Below are 19,231 nucleotides of genomic sequence, written 5' to 3' on the forward strand. Positions count from 1 at the left end.
ATTGAAGTGGGAGACATGCATTGCTTTATCATAATATTTTGCAAATAGATGACACACAAATTAAAACAATACTTCCCTTCTGATTTAGAAATGTCTCTTGCCCAACTGCTTATACAGAGTACTCTGTCTTTGGGATTTTTTGAAGTTTCTTCTTTAGGCTTGACTGGAGCACTGTCTTGGGTTCATTTCTGAAGCATGTGGTGCTTTTTGTAAAACCTTGGACATCTGCATTGTAACTTGATTAAGAGACTACAAATAGTAGTTTTTGATGTGCCATATGAATTCTTAAATTTAAATTTTTGTCTCAAACTGAGGTGTCCAAAAGGTACCGAGTCATTAAAATGTAAATAACTGTTTGTTGTGTGCTGTAGTTCAGTCTTTTTGCTCAGCTTTCATGGTTTGAAGCAGACTCATACCATCTTCAAAACTGCAGAGCATGTATTCGTCCCCAAAACTGTCTGAGGGAAGGCAGTTTTGGGGACATGTGCTTTTGTCTTGCCCAGTAATTTACATATTCACATTTCTAGCAAATATTGCCAATGGTTTTAGCAATGCTTTACTACTGGTGTCATTATTAAATGTTGGAATTTCCTGTCTTCATAAAATGGCCCTACTTACTCTACCTTTTGTTTTGGTTTCTTTTCTTTTTCATGGATTTAACACTTGATAATTGGCAATGCTTCAGTAAAATGTTTTTTAATTCAAGTTAATTTCAGGTACAAAATTGTCATGTCTGTATAATCAAGTTCTTTGTGCCTTTTTTAGGTAAAATTTTGCAACATTATGCACTAACTTGTGTCTCCAGTAAAATTTCTTACTTTCAAATGGCTTGTGTCTAATAATTCATGGCCAAGCAAGCAGACTACCCTTTAGCTTATCTGAAGTAACATTACACTTGCTTTCTGTTTATTCAAGTTAACTCAGAACAACTGTTTGTTCTTCTTGGGGATATGTTTCATGTCCATTTTGGGTCAGGAAGTTCTTTTATGCTGTGTCTTGTTGCACCTCAGAGAATAGTGCAGGTCTGGGCATATAAACAGACTTGCCCTTTTGGCCACAGTGATTCTTGGATTCTTACAGTCTCCACTTAGGGATCTGGGATTTAACTCCAACAAACTAGTTTTCACAGACTTTCTTATTACACCTCTATGTTTTGTATCTAAACAAATGGACATTATAACAATAGCAGTGAGTTCTCCAGTCTGTTGTGTTCGTAGGTAAAGGCTGCTTTTAGGGCTTTGAAAGCACTGTTCAGTGGGGGCCAGGCTTTAAAATGCTGGTACACACTTGATCCTTCTCTGACCCTGTAGTTGTAGCTGATTGATTGTGGGGCAGTCCTGTCTGCTCTTCAGATCACCTCAGGAGTGCCTTCCAACAGAAGGGCTGTGGTACTGCTCATCACTTACTGGAGCATCAGGTGAAGTGGTTTTGCAAAGCTGTCTGGAGAACAGCTCTGACTTCTGGTCTGGGGTTTAATTCACCCAACACGGTGTCATGGCACCGAGCTCAGGCTTCATCTTACAGACGTCATGGTGGAAAATGCCTCTCCTGCTCATCCACAGAGAGGTTAGAGAAAGGTTTGTTTCTCTGGGTGTGTGATTTCTAAAGCTGCTACAGAGAGAAGAAAATGGGGAGATAGCTTGAATAGGATTTAGTATTGAACACCAAACTACTAAATAATGGTGTATAGATGATGTGCAAGTACTAATCAGAGATACAACCATAAGAAGCAATGTTGATGTCAGGGTATAGAGGGGAACCTGTTGGAGCGATGCAAAGGTGGAGCATATGCACCACATCCCATGATAAGCAAGCAGTGATATGTCCCTAAATGTGCACTGTAGTTGCATCTGACTTCCTAACTTCATCATTTCAAAGGTTACTAATTCAACTCAAGGACTGATTTTGGGGAAAGAAAAAAAAAAGCGTTTGATGGAATAATCTGTGTTTTTAATGCATGTCAGTATTCGGGTTTCTCGTTTTAGTTTCCGAAATTCAGAATATACAAATTAAGTTATTTGTACATTGAGTGTTTTTCTTTGTTGCATTGCAAATTCAAGTGAGTGATGCAGAAAGTCACTGTGATCAGCATTAGAAATAAATATGCTATAACAGAAACTAATTTTGTTCCAGCTGTCTAAAATTTCAGGAAAAGCATTCTGTAGTGCTTCAGCTGTCAGAAAACTTAGACATTTGACATTGATACAAGTGTGTAATAGCTACTTTTTATGTGGCAGAATGTAATGCTGCCTATAGAATACTTTCTTCTTCCACCTAATGCTGTTTCTACTGTATGTGAGCTTGTTCAGTCCAACACTGCAACCAGTGAACAGCCTCTCATGTCCAAATAAGCTTTCATCTATCACTCAAGTAACAAATCCTCACACCTGTTACAAGCTTGAAGTGCTGTAACCTGAGGTCCCTCCCAAAGGCAATTTTTTATTACAATCAAGTTACAGAGTTCACATTTGCTTCAGAAACTTTATCCATTTTTACTATGCTCTCTTACCATTTTGCAATTAGTTACCCACTGTACTGACTGCTTCTTACAACCTTCTTTTCATAAAAAGCCCTAGAGACTGATTTCAGCTTTAGATTTAAGTTGAAGAAAAATATGGAAAAATTCCTCCAGAAACACTTCAACAGTCTGTGGACTTAACAAATAATGAGAAATATCTTTGCTTGCTTTTTTGCACATTACTTGTGATGACAACCAAGACAACATGTGACAAGGGCATGGGAAACACTGAAGTTGAAAATACATCAGAGTTTAAATCAGAATCGAACTGCAGTACATGAGCAAGTACTGGTTATTTTGTGCTATTGGAAATTGTTATACACAGCTTACAATGGCATCAGTGCATAGTCTGTAGAAGGAATAAAGACAATTTGAATGAGACAACTCATTTTCTTCAGGGGCCTGGTACATCTGGCAGCTCCATGGGCCATTGGTATTTTTTTAACTTGTTTATATTGTTTATTAGTTGGTGCAGCAAGCAGTGTATATGTTTTTTATCTGTACTGGGAGCTCAGTGAAAGAGGGGAAAAAAGTAAGTGCCAGTCTGGATAACCATGCTGAGAGAGTGTTAGGGTAGCTGTCTGCAGTAATGTAAAGATAAAGTACAAAGTACAAAGATGCCAGGGGATATCTCTGCAATTACTGAGGAAAGCACTACACTTTGTCAAGCAGTATGAAACATTAGTCCTGAGGTTGCACTCATCTCCATGCACCAGCTGGATGCACTGCAATTTGTGAGAGATTCATTGTTGTCTAACCTTGAAAAAGCAGCTTTAACATGCAGCTGGCACCCTTGTAGGAGTCAGTCTGTACTGACAGGGTTCATCCTTGGGGAAATGCTACTGACATACTACAGGAGCATCCTGAATCCACTTAATGTCAATATAAATACTAAATTTAGCATGTGAAAAGGAAGAATGAGAACTGTTATTTTCTAAATAAATTTTAAATATTTCTAGAATTCAGACATTCATTAAGGTGAAGTGCTAGGAAGTAGGGGATTATGCTCACACTTTGTCCTGAAATAGTTCATATTTTCAGAGTTAAGGTTAATGCAAGGCCTGGGTTATGCTGTAGGGATGTGCTGCTGTGAATACCTGCTGAGAGGTGCTGCAGCTGAGGGGTGCAGCAGCCCTCCTCAGGCCTGCCTTCTCTCCATGGAGCCTTGACACCGACTGCCGTCAGGAGTGTCAGGAGAAGAGGAAATCCGAGCTTCTCTTCCTGTTTTCTACCTTGGTTTTCTTGCTGGTTTTCAATACATAATCTCAGAATCTCTGCAAGACAAGACTGACCGTCTGGTTCACCAGAATAACACCTCTCCCACAGCTTGCTGCGTGCCTGGCCCCGCAGGGCTGCAGTGGGAGTGCTGATGAGATGGGAGTCACACTCAGCCTCCCTCCCAGAGCTGATCCTCAGCCAGATTCTGGTCGCTCCTACGCTTTCCTCACATGTGCTGTGCAGCAGCAGATGGGCCAGTCTGCTGAAGGCTGTCAGTTGTGCCTGCAGATAAACTGCCTTACACAGTTGCACTAATTCAAGGAAATTCCAAGCAGACAGAATTCCTGTTTGGATTGCTAGCAAAAATAGGTGTTCCTTTGGCATAGTAAGTTTAGTATTATTAATTTTGTGAAGGTACTAAGATTTTAACCTTAAAATATCTTTTAAAGCATAATTTTAAAAAAATTGGGGAATACTAATTTGACATAAATCTACTTTACGCAAGTAGAGAAGAATTTAATTTTCTTTCTTTTCTCCAAACTGTAGCTTTTGTCAGGAGTGATAAGCCAAAACTCTTCAGGGGGCTGCAAATCAAGGTAAGTAGTAGCCTAACTTTTTTTGTTTGCAATGTTAAGAAGAACTGTGTTTGGTGGAGACAGTTCTGTGGATTGTTCCCTATTTGCTGATCAAGTAATCCTTTAGTAGAGGACATATATTTGCATTGCCAGTGTGAATCTTTTACAAGTTCCTGCTAGTAATGTTGATTTATTTACTGCTCAGTAACTGTTGGTACTAATTCTTTGGTGGTGGTGAGGTTCTGGTTTATTTTATTGTTGTTTGGTTGGTTTTAATCCAAGAAAAATTACTATTATTATTATTATAGCAGATAGGAAAAGAATCTGAGAAATGTTTATATTATGTTGTTAGTTTATAGATATCTTGGATTTACTGAAGCTATTCTGTCATAGTTTCTCCTGTTTTATTCTCCCCTAGTTTTCTTAGGGAGCTGCCATTTCCATACATTCAGTGATTCTTGGATTTTTCTTCTCCCTCTCAGAATTCTCTTGCTGTGTTCTACTGTGCTGTTTTTTCTCTATATACTTCAGACATCCAGCTTTATAAAAAGGCATATACTGAATGGTGTTTCTTATGACTTGCATATATGCAAAGTTGCATAAACTGCACTGCCTTAAGCTCCAACAATTCTCTGGTTTCAGGATCTAATCTAAGACTTCACCTTCTTCCTAAAATCCTGTGTGAACTTCAAGTGTACTTCAAAGATACCCATCTTGATTCTCACATCTTGTGCCTGCCATCTCTGTTGCCCAAATGGCACCATCTGGAATCACTTCATAGCTATGCATGGCTGCAGTAAATGATTTGTCTTCTCAGCAGCAGATTCTATGTAAAACAGATTTCCTCTGTCTGTCTCACACATTCATGTCTCCGTGTTCTCCAGTTTCTTTCAAAAGCTTTCTCTCCTTCTGGACGTCTGTTTCTTTTTTTTTTAACTCTGTAGATTTATTGGACATCAAAGCAATCTAGGCTACAACTGGTATCAAGTATTACCAGGAAAAAAAAGTGCAAATGAATCTGTTTATTTCACAGGACTTTTGGAAAACTTGATAGAGGTGCCACTAGCTTTATTAAGTAAAACCAACTAGGTTAGCTCAGCTAACTGGGGAAATCTTTCCATAAACTTCAATGGTCAGAGCTTTCTGATACTGTTAAAAGCTTTTATTTGCTTATTACCTCATTTGGAACTTAGTGAGTTTGAGAAGTGCTGAAAATTATGTTACCAGCAAAGCATCGTAGGCACAGATACAACACAGCAAGAAAGAATGTGATAACATTAGAAATTGATAGTAGAACTTCGACCTGTTAGTGACCCAGAATTTCTCAAACGGTAAAAAGGCTGTTGATCATATAAGAAAAATAATTCATCATCAAAAATCTAGCTTTGGTAACTTAAAACAGTTGGAGTAAAAAAACCCTCCTTCAAAGCCAGGCCAATGGCCGTGCCCCTCTGCACAGCCATTAACTGCTGTGGGGCACCAAGGAGAATGAGGAGGGGTTTCTGACACCCACCTCCACCCCCCTTCATTTGAGTTGTTCCTCCACTTTCCTCTCTCTGACATTAAATGCAAGTCAGAAGCCTGAACTGATTTAAATCACTTGAGAGCAGGGGCAGTGTTAGTATGGGGAATGCATTTGCCAGCCAAGGTAACTGACTTTTCTTCTTTCCCCCCAGTATGTGCGTGGTTCTGACCCTGTACTAAAGCTGCTGGACGACAGTGGGAACATTGCAGAAGAACTGAGCATCCTCAAGTGGAATACAGATAGTGTGGAAGAATTTCTAAGTGAAAAATTAGAACGTCTATAAATCATTGCTTTCTGTCCTCTTTCCTTTTCATATTTTGTCATGGTAATCTTCCCAGATGAAGTGCACTACAATTGAAGAAACATTCCAGCATATGTGTTAGTTTTAAAATATCTGTTGTGCTGTACTACATCTTGTAATTAGAAGGGAAGCTTCAGCACACATATCTGACAAGTTGACAAACAATAGCTTGTCTTAACATTATTATTTCAGCTCTTAATGCATTTATCATTAAGAATGCTTTGTTTCAAAGTTAATTATGCAAATCTCAGTTTGTTATAATCAGGTCTGTTTTTACAAATGCTCCTAAAACTGAAGAACTTCAAATAATAGAAATGATTACCATGCTTTTTGTCTGCTGCTCTTTCTTAAGGAAGTTAGAACCAAATGCAATCTATCTCCCAAAGAAACTTGGCTACTAATGCCCTTTTTTATTTGTATTTGAACTGTCCTTTTGTAGAAGCTTTGTTTACAGTGAGTACCTAATTCACAGGTTTGAAAGCTGATGGAGGAACTCATGCTCTGATACTGCAAAACATTTATTAAGTACACTTTAGTGAAGACTACATAGAAAACCTCTGAGGTGTATGAAGTCAGATGTCATGTGTGCTTTACATCAAGTGTTTTGCTTCAGAAAACATGAGCTATAACTCTTGAAAAAGCTTTCCTTCCAACTTTCAGAAGTTTATTGGAAGTTTGTTTATGAAATTAATTTAGAAACTGTTCTTTTAAAATGTATATTTTTCTTTCTCAGTTGAAATTTATGTGAACAGGGAATACAGACAGTATGTATGGTAATGAGTCAAATCCATTAAGACTTGTTGGGTTTTTTCCACGTAAGAGTCAATAAATATGGTAATCAAGAATAATGTATTTTTTTTTTTAAGTCTAATTAGTAAATCAGTGTTTGTTGTAATTACTTTATGGTCACCAGATTTGGGTTGGATGGGTGTTATGCTATGACCTGAAGTGGTGCACAGTTTTTGTGTTCATATATAATTTATATCTCAAAAAAGTTCTCAGTAATTTACAGACTTTATTCCCAGCTTTTGAGAAGAAATCATCAGATTCATAGCAGAACAGTAAACCTGGGACTGAGACCACACTGAACTATCAGAAGTAATGCCCTAAGGTTATTATTCAGGCATAGCATTTGGAGTTTTTATTCCCAAAATGTTCTTCTAAACTCATAGAGATTGTGTGCAGCTGACTCCTATTCTTGTGAATATGCTCCTGATCTTCCAGGTGACTCAGTGTGAGACAGCTACAATAGTGGTCACCACTGTCTGGGAGAAGCACGATCTGCACGTAACAAGCACAAATCTTTGCAGCTTGTGCTGACTTATCAGAGTCAAACATGGATTTTTTTCGTGGGACACATGATGTGTTAATCAGTAGATGAGCTACAACCAAAACACGTGGCATGACAACCCTGTAACCTGGTAGTAAAAATATGCTGCCATCCACTGGTCTTTTAATATACTGACTATATCCAGGACTTGCCATTCTTGTGTTTGCCAACAGTTTCTGTACTGATGACTTAGCACATTGTTTTAGCAGAATATTTTTAACCTGGTTCTTCTCTCCAGCTTTAGGTTCTCTTTACCATTCCTCAGTGAGATTGTTTGCTTCATTTGATATCTATCAAATACTTCTCTTTGCTTTCCTTATTTCTTTCTGCCTCCTCCTTAACATGACAGCCAGTGGTTTTCTGACCTTCAGCCTCCCTTTTATTTCCATGTCTTCCTACTGCCCACCCAGTACTTCACAGATTTTGTCTTCCTACACCAGATCCGTCCTGGCTGCTCTTACTTGTCTTTTAGAGAAGCAAGGAACTCATTCTTGTACCAGGAGATGACCTTCCCAGAGTGGAGAAGGATGACAGGCCAAAGAATTTCTCCTCCAGCATAACAGTTTTACAACAGAGTCCCAGTGCTGTTTCTGCAGCTTTTGACCTTTTCCAGTACTGGTTCTCAAGTATTTCTATTAAGGACACTGGAAATAAGCCTTTCTCCCAATTTCCTCCTAGGTTCCTGATTAGCTGATTCCTATTCCACATACTAATCTGGCCTTGGATTCATATTCCCATAGTTTGAAAGCTTGCACAAGGTACATTCCTGTAATTCCCTATAGACAGGGGCATGGTCAGAGTTCTCCCTGATTCTGTTACTGGGCTGCTGAGCCCTGATCCTACTCAGTCTGCAGCTTTTAGCAAAAGCTAATTACCTACACTTCCTGACCTGTTGGCTGTGCTCTGTGCTGCTCTAAAGTGTGGGATTCATACTGTCCTGCTTTTATTCTTTCTCATTCTGTCCTTTAGATGATACTTAGGTTCTTGGCTCTACAGACCTGTTAGGAACATTTAACATTCTGGCATAAATGAGCTGGGCTTTTGCTAAAAGAGGCAATTAGAGTGGGGAATAATTTCTTTTGGAAATTCTTAAGTTTCTATTTATTGGTGAGAGGTTTTTTCCTCCAGTCTGCAGCTGTGAAAATTCATAGAGCTCAAAAGGTTATTTTGGTTTGTGGCAATTAACCACACAGAATACAAGGTTGAAAGCTCCAGTTTAAAAAGGAAGTGATTCATTTTTACTTATAGCCATGATAAGTACCCAGTACTTCATGAAAGGCATTCACTCAGACTTATGTAAGAATTACTTAATCTTATATAATGCTCTTGTTGTGCCAAATCTTCAGAGTTAATGAAAGGACAAATAAAAGCAGCAAGCATGCATGACTGATTTGGAACTTGAACTGTCCATCTACGACTCCTATCTTTTAAGAAGGGAAAAAAAGCAGTCTTTTTGCAGGAGAGAATGTCTGTGCTTTTAAGAAGAAAGTGTGTTGTACACTCCATTTTACACATATATATGATATGTAGAGGAACTTGAAATATAGTGTACAAACCACTTGGAAGAATTTCCTGGGTACTTGCTTAGTCATAGATTCCTGTAATGTGAACCTGAATAACATGATTGTAGCAAGCAAAAAATCTCTTTCAGAGCTAAGGGAAGCCTTCCAGCAGACATTAAGATCATGGGAAGAAAGCAAGTATTCCACTTTGTACTTGTTTTATTGTTTCAGCACAGATAGAACAAGAACAGATAGCCAACTTAATGAAAAGCACACACAAAAAAACTGTTCAGAAACCTGAGCCTATTGAGAATGTCTCTGGTTTTGAACTTGAGCTTTCAGAAGCAGAATATATCTTACAGTGTTCAGCCAGGGAGATTAGACACCACACCTCATGGAAAAAAAAAAAAGTTTTAGGTGTCATTCTACTTAATTAGCATGGGTGCTGGATTGTAAGAGCTGCAGTAGCATTTCTCTACATTCTATGCATAAAGGTAAGCAGGCTGAAATCTATCAAGATGGTTTTCAAGAGTGCCTTGCAAGGAAAACTGGCATTTGCCAGTTCTTGGATTCTGTAAGGAAGGTCAGACAAAGCATTAAATATTCTTTGGTAGGGATGCTTTGGTCACTTAAAGTAAATGGACTTGGAAATTTGTCAACTGTGTGCCTGAGGAGGGTCCATGAAATGCTAAAACAAGAGTATTTCTGTACAAAACAGCTAAAGAAAACTTCCTGAACTTGTGTGATTTTCCTTAAGTTGTTTACTGTTAATGCTCAACACAATTACTTTGAAACAAATTTGCTGTGATGTCTTAAGAGAAGAACCCAAGGGAGAAGATAGCCAAGGAGACAGAGCAGCCAGCCTGCTGCTATGTTACTGAACACTGGTTCAGAACACAGCCTCACTCCTAAATGCACTGTTATAAAAAGGCTAAGCAGAAGGTAGTGGAGAATATCATCAGTAATTTTTTCCTATCATTGGTCATGAAGGATGGTTAGAAGGCAGTACATTATGAAACTACTCATTAGTGAGCTGAGACAGGAGACAGTCACAGAAATGATCAGAGTATTCTGGTATTTATTGATGTAAACTGGAACCATAGCACCAAGTGAACACAGACTGTCTCAAAGAGTACCTGATTATCCTTTATGCTCTGAAATAGGCTGCCTTCATCTTCAGGAATGCCCATCAGCTTTGTTGCTGTCCAAGGAATAAGGTATCTAACAATGTGTTTCAGTTGCCCCTCATAGAGTGAAAGCCTGACTTCAGCACATGCATGCACCAGTGTGCAAGTGTCTGAACCCTGGGACATGGAAGAGTTCTCTCAGCACTTCCCACTACTAAGGCAACTGTGATCAAAAGAGTTGACCATTATTTACTCTTGCATCAAGCCAGCACTGCTTTTGAGCCATAGTTCATTTTGTCTGCTCTCTGGCTGTGTTGTCAAGCTGTCATGGTTTAAGCCCAGCTGGCAGCTGAAGTACCACATGGCTTTCCACAGTGGGATGGGAGGAGAATCAGGAAAGATACTCCGGGATGTTCTCTTTACAATGATCTTTTGAGGTTGGATTTAACTAGGTTAGTTAGGCACCTTTCTGTCTCTTCCCTTAAAAATTGAAGTGAGACTTGTAGGACAGACTAAAGCATTCTTCATCTTAAATATGAGCACAGTAAAATTGCTGGTTTTTTCTGCTGCAGAATGTATGTCATTTCAAGGCAGGATGTCTGTCAAACCTATCTCTTGGCTACTGTTCCTGACTAGGAAATTCCATGGGCAAACACACGTGTTTGGTGCAGGAGGATAAGCAGAGGGCAGGATCATTAGATAATATTTTTGCTCTGCCTTTTACTCCTGCATTCAATGACCTGGTTTTGCAGTGTTACTCTAGATTTTAGGCACAGTTTTTGGTAAAGCACTGATCTTTGATAAGGAAAGGTATTGATGACAGACACATCTTCTGAGGTGAAACACCTCAAGCCTCTGTTCTCAGTGCAGGTAGGCTCCAACCTGTGGAGTTTCCAGTCATACTGTGATTTCTAATAATGCCAGGTTGGATTTTTCCCCTCTGGGATCTGACAGCAGAGCTGTAACAAGATGACAATCACAGCTTCCCTCCACTCTCAGCAGTAAGGAAACACCCACATCCATGCTGCAACAACCATGCTCAGCCAGGCGTGCCCAGCTGGAGCAGCTGTCTCCAGAGTGGAGTCCTGCTAATTCTTTATTCAATTATCTGTATCAGTCACACAGTATCAAGTTTTATGAGCTGTCATTTCTGAACTCCAGGGCCTCCTGTGCCACACGCCTCCCTGGGAGCCTGGCCAGGCTTTCCTCACACGAGACACTTGGCCTCCCTGTGGAGGGCCACCTCATGCAGCAAGACCCCAGGGCATCGGCCAAGCGCCACCTTCAACCTTTCCAAAGGGCTGCTGAAGGGACTGTGACAAAAAAGATCCACAACCTGATTTTCCTGGTTGCATGCAGTAGTCAGAGGTGTGTCACTGGCCATGGGACAGTCTCCCCATGACCCCTCAGCTCAGCCTGGACCTCTGACCCCAGAGCAGCATCTCCCTCTGGAGCTGGTACTGGTTCCCCATTCCTGTCACACCAGAGGCGACAGCCCACCAGAACAGCAAATGCAGAGAAACTAAATCAAAACAGAGCTTTTACTTCCTAATCCTGGTGGCAAAGATTCAGGCTTCCTGAAGAAAAGCATGGCAGCTGTCACCAGCCCTCAAAACAGATTTGCCAGGCCAAGAAATAAGCCTTACAGATCATTTCTGCATCACTGGAACAAAAAGCACTTACTGCTGTCAAAGAAACTGGGGGACAGGTGACACCCACCCGAGGAGCTGGGTAGGAGTGAAGGGAGAGCACAGCTGTTCTCCAGCTCCGCTCGTCCTGGCTGCCCCCGCACTGACCCTGCACAGGGACCAGCCTCCACTGCAGCAGAGGGGGGCACCACTGTCAGCACTGCACTGAAGTGTTTACCTAAGGGGACCTGAGAGACACAATCATGTCAGGAAGGGTGTAAGAGTGGGCTTTTCCTACTTATGTCTTTTGAATAAAATAAGGTGAGTTTCCTTGTCCTACATTCACACAGGCACACAGGTTCAGCTCTATCCAGCTGTAGCCTCCCTGGCTCACCCTTTTCCTAGTTTGCTGACAGATTCTTCACCATGAAACTATTTGATTGCCATTTATCATTGTAATAGCTAGGGATTGCCATAAATTATTTTCGTGAAGTGAAACACGGCCGTGGGCCTAACATAAGCAATGCTGCTGTTCACCATTTATGCAGGTACAAGCACTGGAAGGAAGGTCACAGAATTTAGTAATATTAAGAGCATTTGTTACCCTATGTCTCACCTTTTCTGGGACCATGCCCCAGCCATGTTCTGCCCCATGGATGGGAATGTGGTGACAAGGACCAACTCTGCTCTCAGCAGAACACAGGCTGCCAGCTGCTGCTTGTCTCACACAGGCAGTGCCAGGGCTCTGCTCTCACAGGTTCTCTGAGCCCGAGTGTGTTTGGTTTTAAGATACACGTAGTCACATCTCCCTGTAGGTACACAGTTTGTGGAATAGGCACAGCTGTGAGCAGCAGGTGGGCAGCACTGGCAGCAATGAGCCATGGAGTGCCCAGGGGCACTGACCGACCACCAAAGGGAGCAGAGGGCACACAGGGGCAGTGCAGCAACATGAGGGGATAAAAGGCTGGGACAAAGAGCAAGAAGGGCAGACACTTGCAACCTTCTGAAGTGATGTGGTGTTTGCCTATGTGCAGAAGGCCAAGGCTTGTGAGACAAGCAGAAGTTGTGATTTTTCTTAAAGCAGCATCCTTACAAGAATGACTTAAAAACTCAGGTAAAAACCTTCAGCTAAGCTCAGAATGCTGTGAGACTTTCAGAAGAGTTTTCATTGCTTTGGTGTCTCTGACCTCCAGTCTACACAAGTGTAGCACAAAGGGAGAGATGTACAGAGCCAAAGAACTGGTGCTGAAAATCCAATATTATAGGATAGCACATTCCAGGTGTTTTCCTAGGAAACATCTCCCACTTTCATTTCACAATAAAGGAACCTGGACCACCTACTAAGAACACAATGACACAAACCAATGCACACTAAGCAAGGACAAGTGTGAGGTTCACATCAAAAGCACACAAAACACTAAGGGAGGCAATCAAACTCCCAACTCCCCAGTCCAAGATTCCCTTCCCTGAGCCCATACATTTGACAAAGAATCCTGCCTGATCCTTTCAGATGTACGTTTAAGGCAGGACACCATTGTTCAGGATCCTACTGTGAGGATTAAAAAGTATAATTAGCATATTTGTTACTGATATTTGCTGCAGAACTGATTGGATGACAAACTACAGTAATCACCATTGACTCAGCACCTGGCAGCAGGGCCAGACTGGCTAGCCTAACACTGTTCTCCATTTATTTTTTCTTCAGATAGTTACTGCTGCAAGGCAGCTAGCATTTAATTCCACCTTACAAATACCCATAAGCTGGAGGTACAACTATCCCACTCACAAGGGCACATTTAAAAGGTCTGCTGGACTCAGACTGGTAATGCTGTCCCTTGCAAGTGCAAAGAAGAGATATCAGTGTTCTTTTAAACTAGAGCAAATAAAGGTTAGCTTCAAAATGTACAGGATTTTGCATAAGCTGAGAGCAGTTCAGTGGAGTACAGACACGAATGCCACTGCTCCAGTCCTCTGCAGCCAGAGAAGCAACAGGGCTAGAAGAGGGGCTTTGGGCCAAAAGGTGTCTGGCAGTGTGCAGTCTAGGGAGAGCTGCTCTCTAGGCAAGTCTCACACACAGCAATCAAAGTCACTCTGAGAATTCAATGAAGCTTCCTGCACACCTGCTGAAAAGTCATTTGGCACCAAATCTTAAATAGCTCTCCAGCCAACTGTACAATGCTTTAAAGACAGTAAGTTTCCAATCTAGCCTATCACACTTATCTAAGAACTAACACAGAAAGCCTCCCCCTCACCTCTAAACAGTCTCCTTATTTATGCCAAATTTAGCTGAACACTATTTATCCTTAGGCATGTCTTTAAATTATATAATTAAGAAAAGGAGAGGAAAAAAAAATATGTGTGATCTACACTTTTTTACAGGATTTACATAACAATTGAAAAGCTTTAGGTCCTGCCCTTGTTACCAGTGATTTCTCCAAACCTCTCAGCACATTAGTGAACACATGCTACCTAATGGCCCCAGTTGGGATTGCAGCTGGAACCACCGGGTTCCTGCTGCACCCTGACAGCTGGGGATTTTGGCTTTCTAATCAGCAATTTCCCATCACCCATAGCCTAGAACCTCTTACCTTCTTGCTCAGGAATATTGGCAGGGTTTGAGCCTGTCTGGGAAGCTGGAGGAAAGAAGAATCTGCTCTTCTAAGAGAAGGTCTCCTGTGGCACACGTGGGGCAGGGAAACTTCAGGCTGTGGTTGTGAGCAGTGCAGCAGCTCGAGGCAGGACTGGCCTGAGGTCAGCCACGGGTGACTTGCAAAAGCCTTGGGGTAGCCATGGTAGCTTCACCTGATGCACTAGTCACTGTATACTGCTTTGGAGTGAAATACTCTTGCCTCCCTAAGTATCTTAATATTAAAATCTAAAGATGTAAAAAAAATCTCAATATTAAAATCTAAATATCTAGAAAGCTTTGAATTGACAAAGAAAAGAAAATCCTTACTAAGTTGATGCCAGCAGTGATTCTATTTGCACAGGGCAAAAATATGTCTGACCTGATCCAGGTTGGACTCAGTCTATTTCTGTATTCTCTTGAGTGGCTGCCAGACCTTCTCACAAGTGGTGCTAAACAAAACAACAGAGCAAAATGAAAGTTTGGGAAAATTATAAAGTAATATTAGGGTCTCTTTTCATTCCAACAAGTGAGAAAGAATTCTATCTAAAGTAATTTTTTCTTCTTGTTATTAATATAAAATGTGAGCAGAGCCCTTGAGAGGTCATGTCTGAGCCAGCCTTTACAGGAGGATATGATTAAGGCACAAGCCATCAGGAAAACAGCAGCCTCAATCACCAGATCACTAAGATGATGTGGATGAATCATCCCCCATTTCTGTGCTGCACATTCTCCCAGGTAAACAGACAATGACACTCACCTTTGTAAGGGAAGTTTATGATCAACAATATGGAGGCATTAAACTGAAAATAATGAACAGTTTCCCTGCACAAGGAAGAGGATTAGAGACCTAGAAATTCTCCTAAATGCTCAATACTCCCAATGGAGAAAAACCAATGCTTTTCCCATTGGAAGGCGTATAAAGGTTGATGTGGGGAAACATGAAATTAAGCCTCAGTGACACATGCACTTCCCTTTTCCAATGATAGATAAAACATAACTCCCCAATACCTCCAAAAAGGGGATTTGAACATTTTCAAGACTTCTAACATACAAAACCTCCCTGGTTTTGTGAGACTCCCAATGTATACAAAAATCACTGTTGAGCATCTAAAATTAAAAGCAATTTAATTCAGAAGAAAAACTGGAAGATTTCTTGTTTCAAATGTTTCTCTAACAATTTCCTCCTTCATTACTCTATTTCCAGTACTTTTGCTTCTGTCTCTAACTGTGAAAAGACATTTTAAGGCATTAATTAATTTTGTAATTCCAAATAGCTTTCCTTAATTGCTCATGTCAAACATCTATTTCATGTATTTAAAAATTTATAAAACAATTCTGTGCTGTCAGGAGGACAAAGTTTAGATTATTAATTGCACGTAAGCTCCCCATGCTAATGTATTTTCTGTCGTTCACTTCTGGCAGGAAACTATTTTTAAAAGGCGTAACATTCATACAGTAGCTCAGTGTTTGCCTTCATGGTACATTTTCTTGCCATTCTCTCAGCTAAGGTACAGAATTCATCAAGTTACCCAGCTTGGAGGGGTTTCTCCCGCCCAGATGCCACCCTGAATGCTCCATGTCACGGCTCAATGGTAAGGGCAGCAGCACAGAAGACAACTGAGGCTGTCTGTCAGCTTGACCGATGTTCTTTGCATCCTCACCAAACACAAATTTGCATGGCCAAACTAAAAAGCTTGCAGTGTACTGCCTTGTACTTCCATTAATAGCTGTGTGATTAATTTGTTACAGCCCATTATATTAGAACAAACACCCAGAAATTCTGCTTAAAGAAAATGAATCAGGATTGGGCTGCAGGCCGAGTTTAAGCAAGGATTTTCATCAGTTCATAAATTCTTGAGATGAATGAAATGGAAGAAAAAAACTAAAACAGTTTCAAGGAGGTCTGAGATAGAGGGATTCTACACCAGCCTCACAGGACTCAGTACTGTGAGCCTGAGTAAATACATACCTTTGGCAGTCCATGGAAAATAAGGCAGCCTAATTCTGCACTCCTTGTTCAGACAGGACTTGCAGCCATAGTGCCAGTGACTAATTTGCCATCACCTCTTATAGGGTACAAACTCTCATGAGAGTTCTCATTGCACAGGATTCCAGAACTTTATTTATGGCTCATGGGGCTTCGTAGCCCTATTCCCTTTCCCAGAAGTATTTATTTCAGACCAGGTGACTACCTGACCCTCTGAAAGACCAGCTTTGAATTGGGATTCAAAGGGGAAGCCCAAATATAACTACTGATAAGGCATTTAAACACTAAATCCTTTTGCTCTAAGTCTCATGTGGAGTTGCATGGTAAGGTAGAGAAACTTCACAAATTCTGAAAGAGGGATTAAAAGGTACCATGTTGCACTGCAGAATTTCACACAGCTTCACTACCTTCCATTGACAATTTCATCTACATTTTTGGGGAACTGAAAATCTATGCTCAAGTATTTTACACTGAATACATATGGGAATATTTATGCCTGTTCATTCTAGGTGGAAGCATAAAGATTACTTATGGGACTCCTGCCAGAAACTTGAGTCAGAGAAGTAATATGGTGGGTTTTGAATAAAAAACATTTGCTTCAAAAGTCTTTCAACTTTGTGGACTCATAAGTGCCTGTCTACAACACTGAAATGGTGAATTCTTGGGCCTTCTAAAATGCAAGCAGGAAGAAGTAGCCTAGTGCTGTTCTCCTTCAACTTCACAGGACTGGAGTACCTGGCTAAAGCCCAGACCAAAGATCCATTTCACAACATCAGCTTTTAAGCCCCCTCAGCTTTCAAGGTAGAATGAGACCCAGTTCAGCTATTCCAATCAATACTGATGATATTATGTGGACACCAGTACCAAAATTTTTAACCGTGAATAATACCTTTGGTTCTGAAATCCCAGACAAGGTGTGTACACAGCACAGACACAGCCAGCACAAGTCCTGACAAGTTTTACATTTGCTCTTCTGTTTTCTGAGTTGCAATATATTCTTGGTATGTTGTAACAATCAGAAAGCCCATGTCAGCCTCTTGTAAAATTTGAAGCATGCCACAAAATACAAGATGAGGCCAATCCTGCCCAATTTGCTTTTTAAAGCCATCACGTATAAATCCCTGGCTATGATGTCAGCTGCATGAGTAAAGAGAGACTATCAGTAGGCTACCAGGGCTGTTCAGCCCTCACCAAAGCTCACAGGAGCCCTTTAATTTACAGCAAACTAAGCCTGAAATGAGCTTTTCCTCTATATTTCACCTACAGACCTGTGTACATAGAGGAGACTATATCCTACACCAGTGGAGAATTTTGTACACAATGCAAGGAAAAAATCTCAGTCCCTTATCTCTGATTGGTGTATGTGCTCTCTGTAAAACATCTCCAACAGACTGTACTCAGGCTTTCTTCCAATACTGGACTCTTTAGGAATTAGCAATTCCTGCCTTCTAAAGCCACTTATTTACTCCTAAATACCTGAGTTCATTTTGGGGGGGAAGTATTCTGAAAGCATTGATGGACAGTTTCATTGGTTTTGTCAAAATATCTTCAGGTTTCACATTTGGGCATTTCCCACTTTTCCGAAAACATCAGAACCATCTTTTGGTAGCTTTTGTTGGACATGGACTTGCTGGTCATTGCCTAAACAGCTTGTAAGCAATTCTCTCATTTTAGCAGAGCACCTACAGTTATTAAACTTCATATTTTTCAATCTTCAAATGCCTGCTTTAGTCTACTGCTGCAGTATCTGCATTGTGACAAGAAAGACACTCTCCCTAAAGTGCTCCATGAAGATATGGGATATCCTCACAACTAGAATATAAGGGCTTAACTCTATCCCTTCCTACAACTTCCGTAACCTTCAGTAAATTGGTACCTGCCCTGGTGACACTGTGGCAGCACAGTAATTCCTGCACTGTGTATGAGATGTGTATGGATGCCAGCTCCAATTACTAACACACTGCTGTTTGTGGGCTAATCATGCTTGCATTTCAGAAGACTAATTAGTTTGGGTAGAGCTCTGTGCTAAGTTCAGTACCTTTGCACAGTCACACACTCCATAGATATTTCTTTCCACCTTCCCACACGTATTTGTCTCAATTAGACACCAAATACTGATGGGTTTACCTGTGGCATTTCCGTATGGTAGAGAATTTTGCTCCAAGAGACACTACTACTCTAGAAAGAAACAAAAGTAACAGAAATTATTAAAATCTCATGGTTTGCAAGAGGTCTAAATCAGAATTCCTGTTCAGAATCAGTAGGAGTTAATTTTCAAGCTTGGCCTGGCTAAAAAAGCATTGAAACCAGCAGTTATTAGATTTAAAACATTTTTTCATTCCTGTATTGAAAGGAGATTCTCTTGCAAAGCAAAATGCCTAACACTAATTGAATCCAACTAGAATATGACAATAAACTGGTGCATAAGAATTGGGGATGCAGAATTCCATTACAACCTATAATCTGAACAATTGTATGCTCATCTATACAACTACTTAAATGTAGGGAGACAGTGCATATTTGGTTAGCAAAATGCAGTGCTTAATTTAACATAAAGGCTGATTTGCAGTTGAAAGAACTTTTATAATTACTAATCAAACTGAATTAGTCTCTTTTCTGGAAAGCAATTAAAGGAAAAAATACAAGGCAAGGTTAAAAACAAGTCGGAATGTATGTCCGTACTTTGTGTCAATCCACCTAGATGCAACTTAAAATCTCAGCATACTGAGAAATTGCCCTAAGTTTTCAGAGGTGACTAAATGCACAAGACACTCAGCAGAAGCCATGTGTGCCTCAGCACATCTGAGCTCTACAACTGTTGGGAACAGAACCACATGGTTTATGTTTCACATTTGGTTTTGGTTATTTAAATAACATGCATTACACCTGCA

General features: G+C 40.5%; 1 protein-coding gene and 1 long non-coding RNA gene across 2 annotated transcripts in view; one reads left to right on the forward strand and one right to left on the reverse strand.

The window, feature by feature from the left end:
- SELENOF (selenoprotein F) overlaps nucleotides 1-6,985 on the forward strand; it is a 24,187-nt gene extending 17,202 nt beyond the window's left edge. Inside the window, exons 4-5 of the mRNA XM_064428413.1 lie at nucleotides 4,283-4,332; nucleotides 5,988-6,985. Coding sequence (XP_064284483.1) covers nucleotides 4,283-4,332; nucleotides 5,988-6,119 — 182 coding nt within the window. The 3' untranslated portion in view covers nucleotides 6,120-6,985. The remainder of the gene's footprint in view (nucleotides 1-4,282; nucleotides 4,333-5,987) is intronic.
- The window catches only part of LOC135305122 (uncharacterized), an 18,582-nt gene extending 3,066 nt beyond the window's left edge, over nucleotides 1-15,516 (reverse strand). The window contains exon 1 of the long non-coding RNA XR_010366415.1: nucleotides 14,313-15,516. This is a non-coding gene — a long non-coding RNA (uncharacterized LOC135305122). The remainder of the gene's footprint in view (nucleotides 1-14,312) is intronic.
- Nucleotides 15,517-19,231: the final 3,715 nt, after the last annotated feature.

This window comes from Passer domesticus, chromosome 7 (assembly GCF_036417665.1).
Source record: "Passer domesticus isolate bPasDom1 chromosome 7, bPasDom1.hap1, whole genome shotgun sequence".
NCBI classification, from domain to species: domain Eukaryota; kingdom Metazoa; phylum Chordata; class Aves; order Passeriformes; family Passeridae; genus Passer; species Passer domesticus.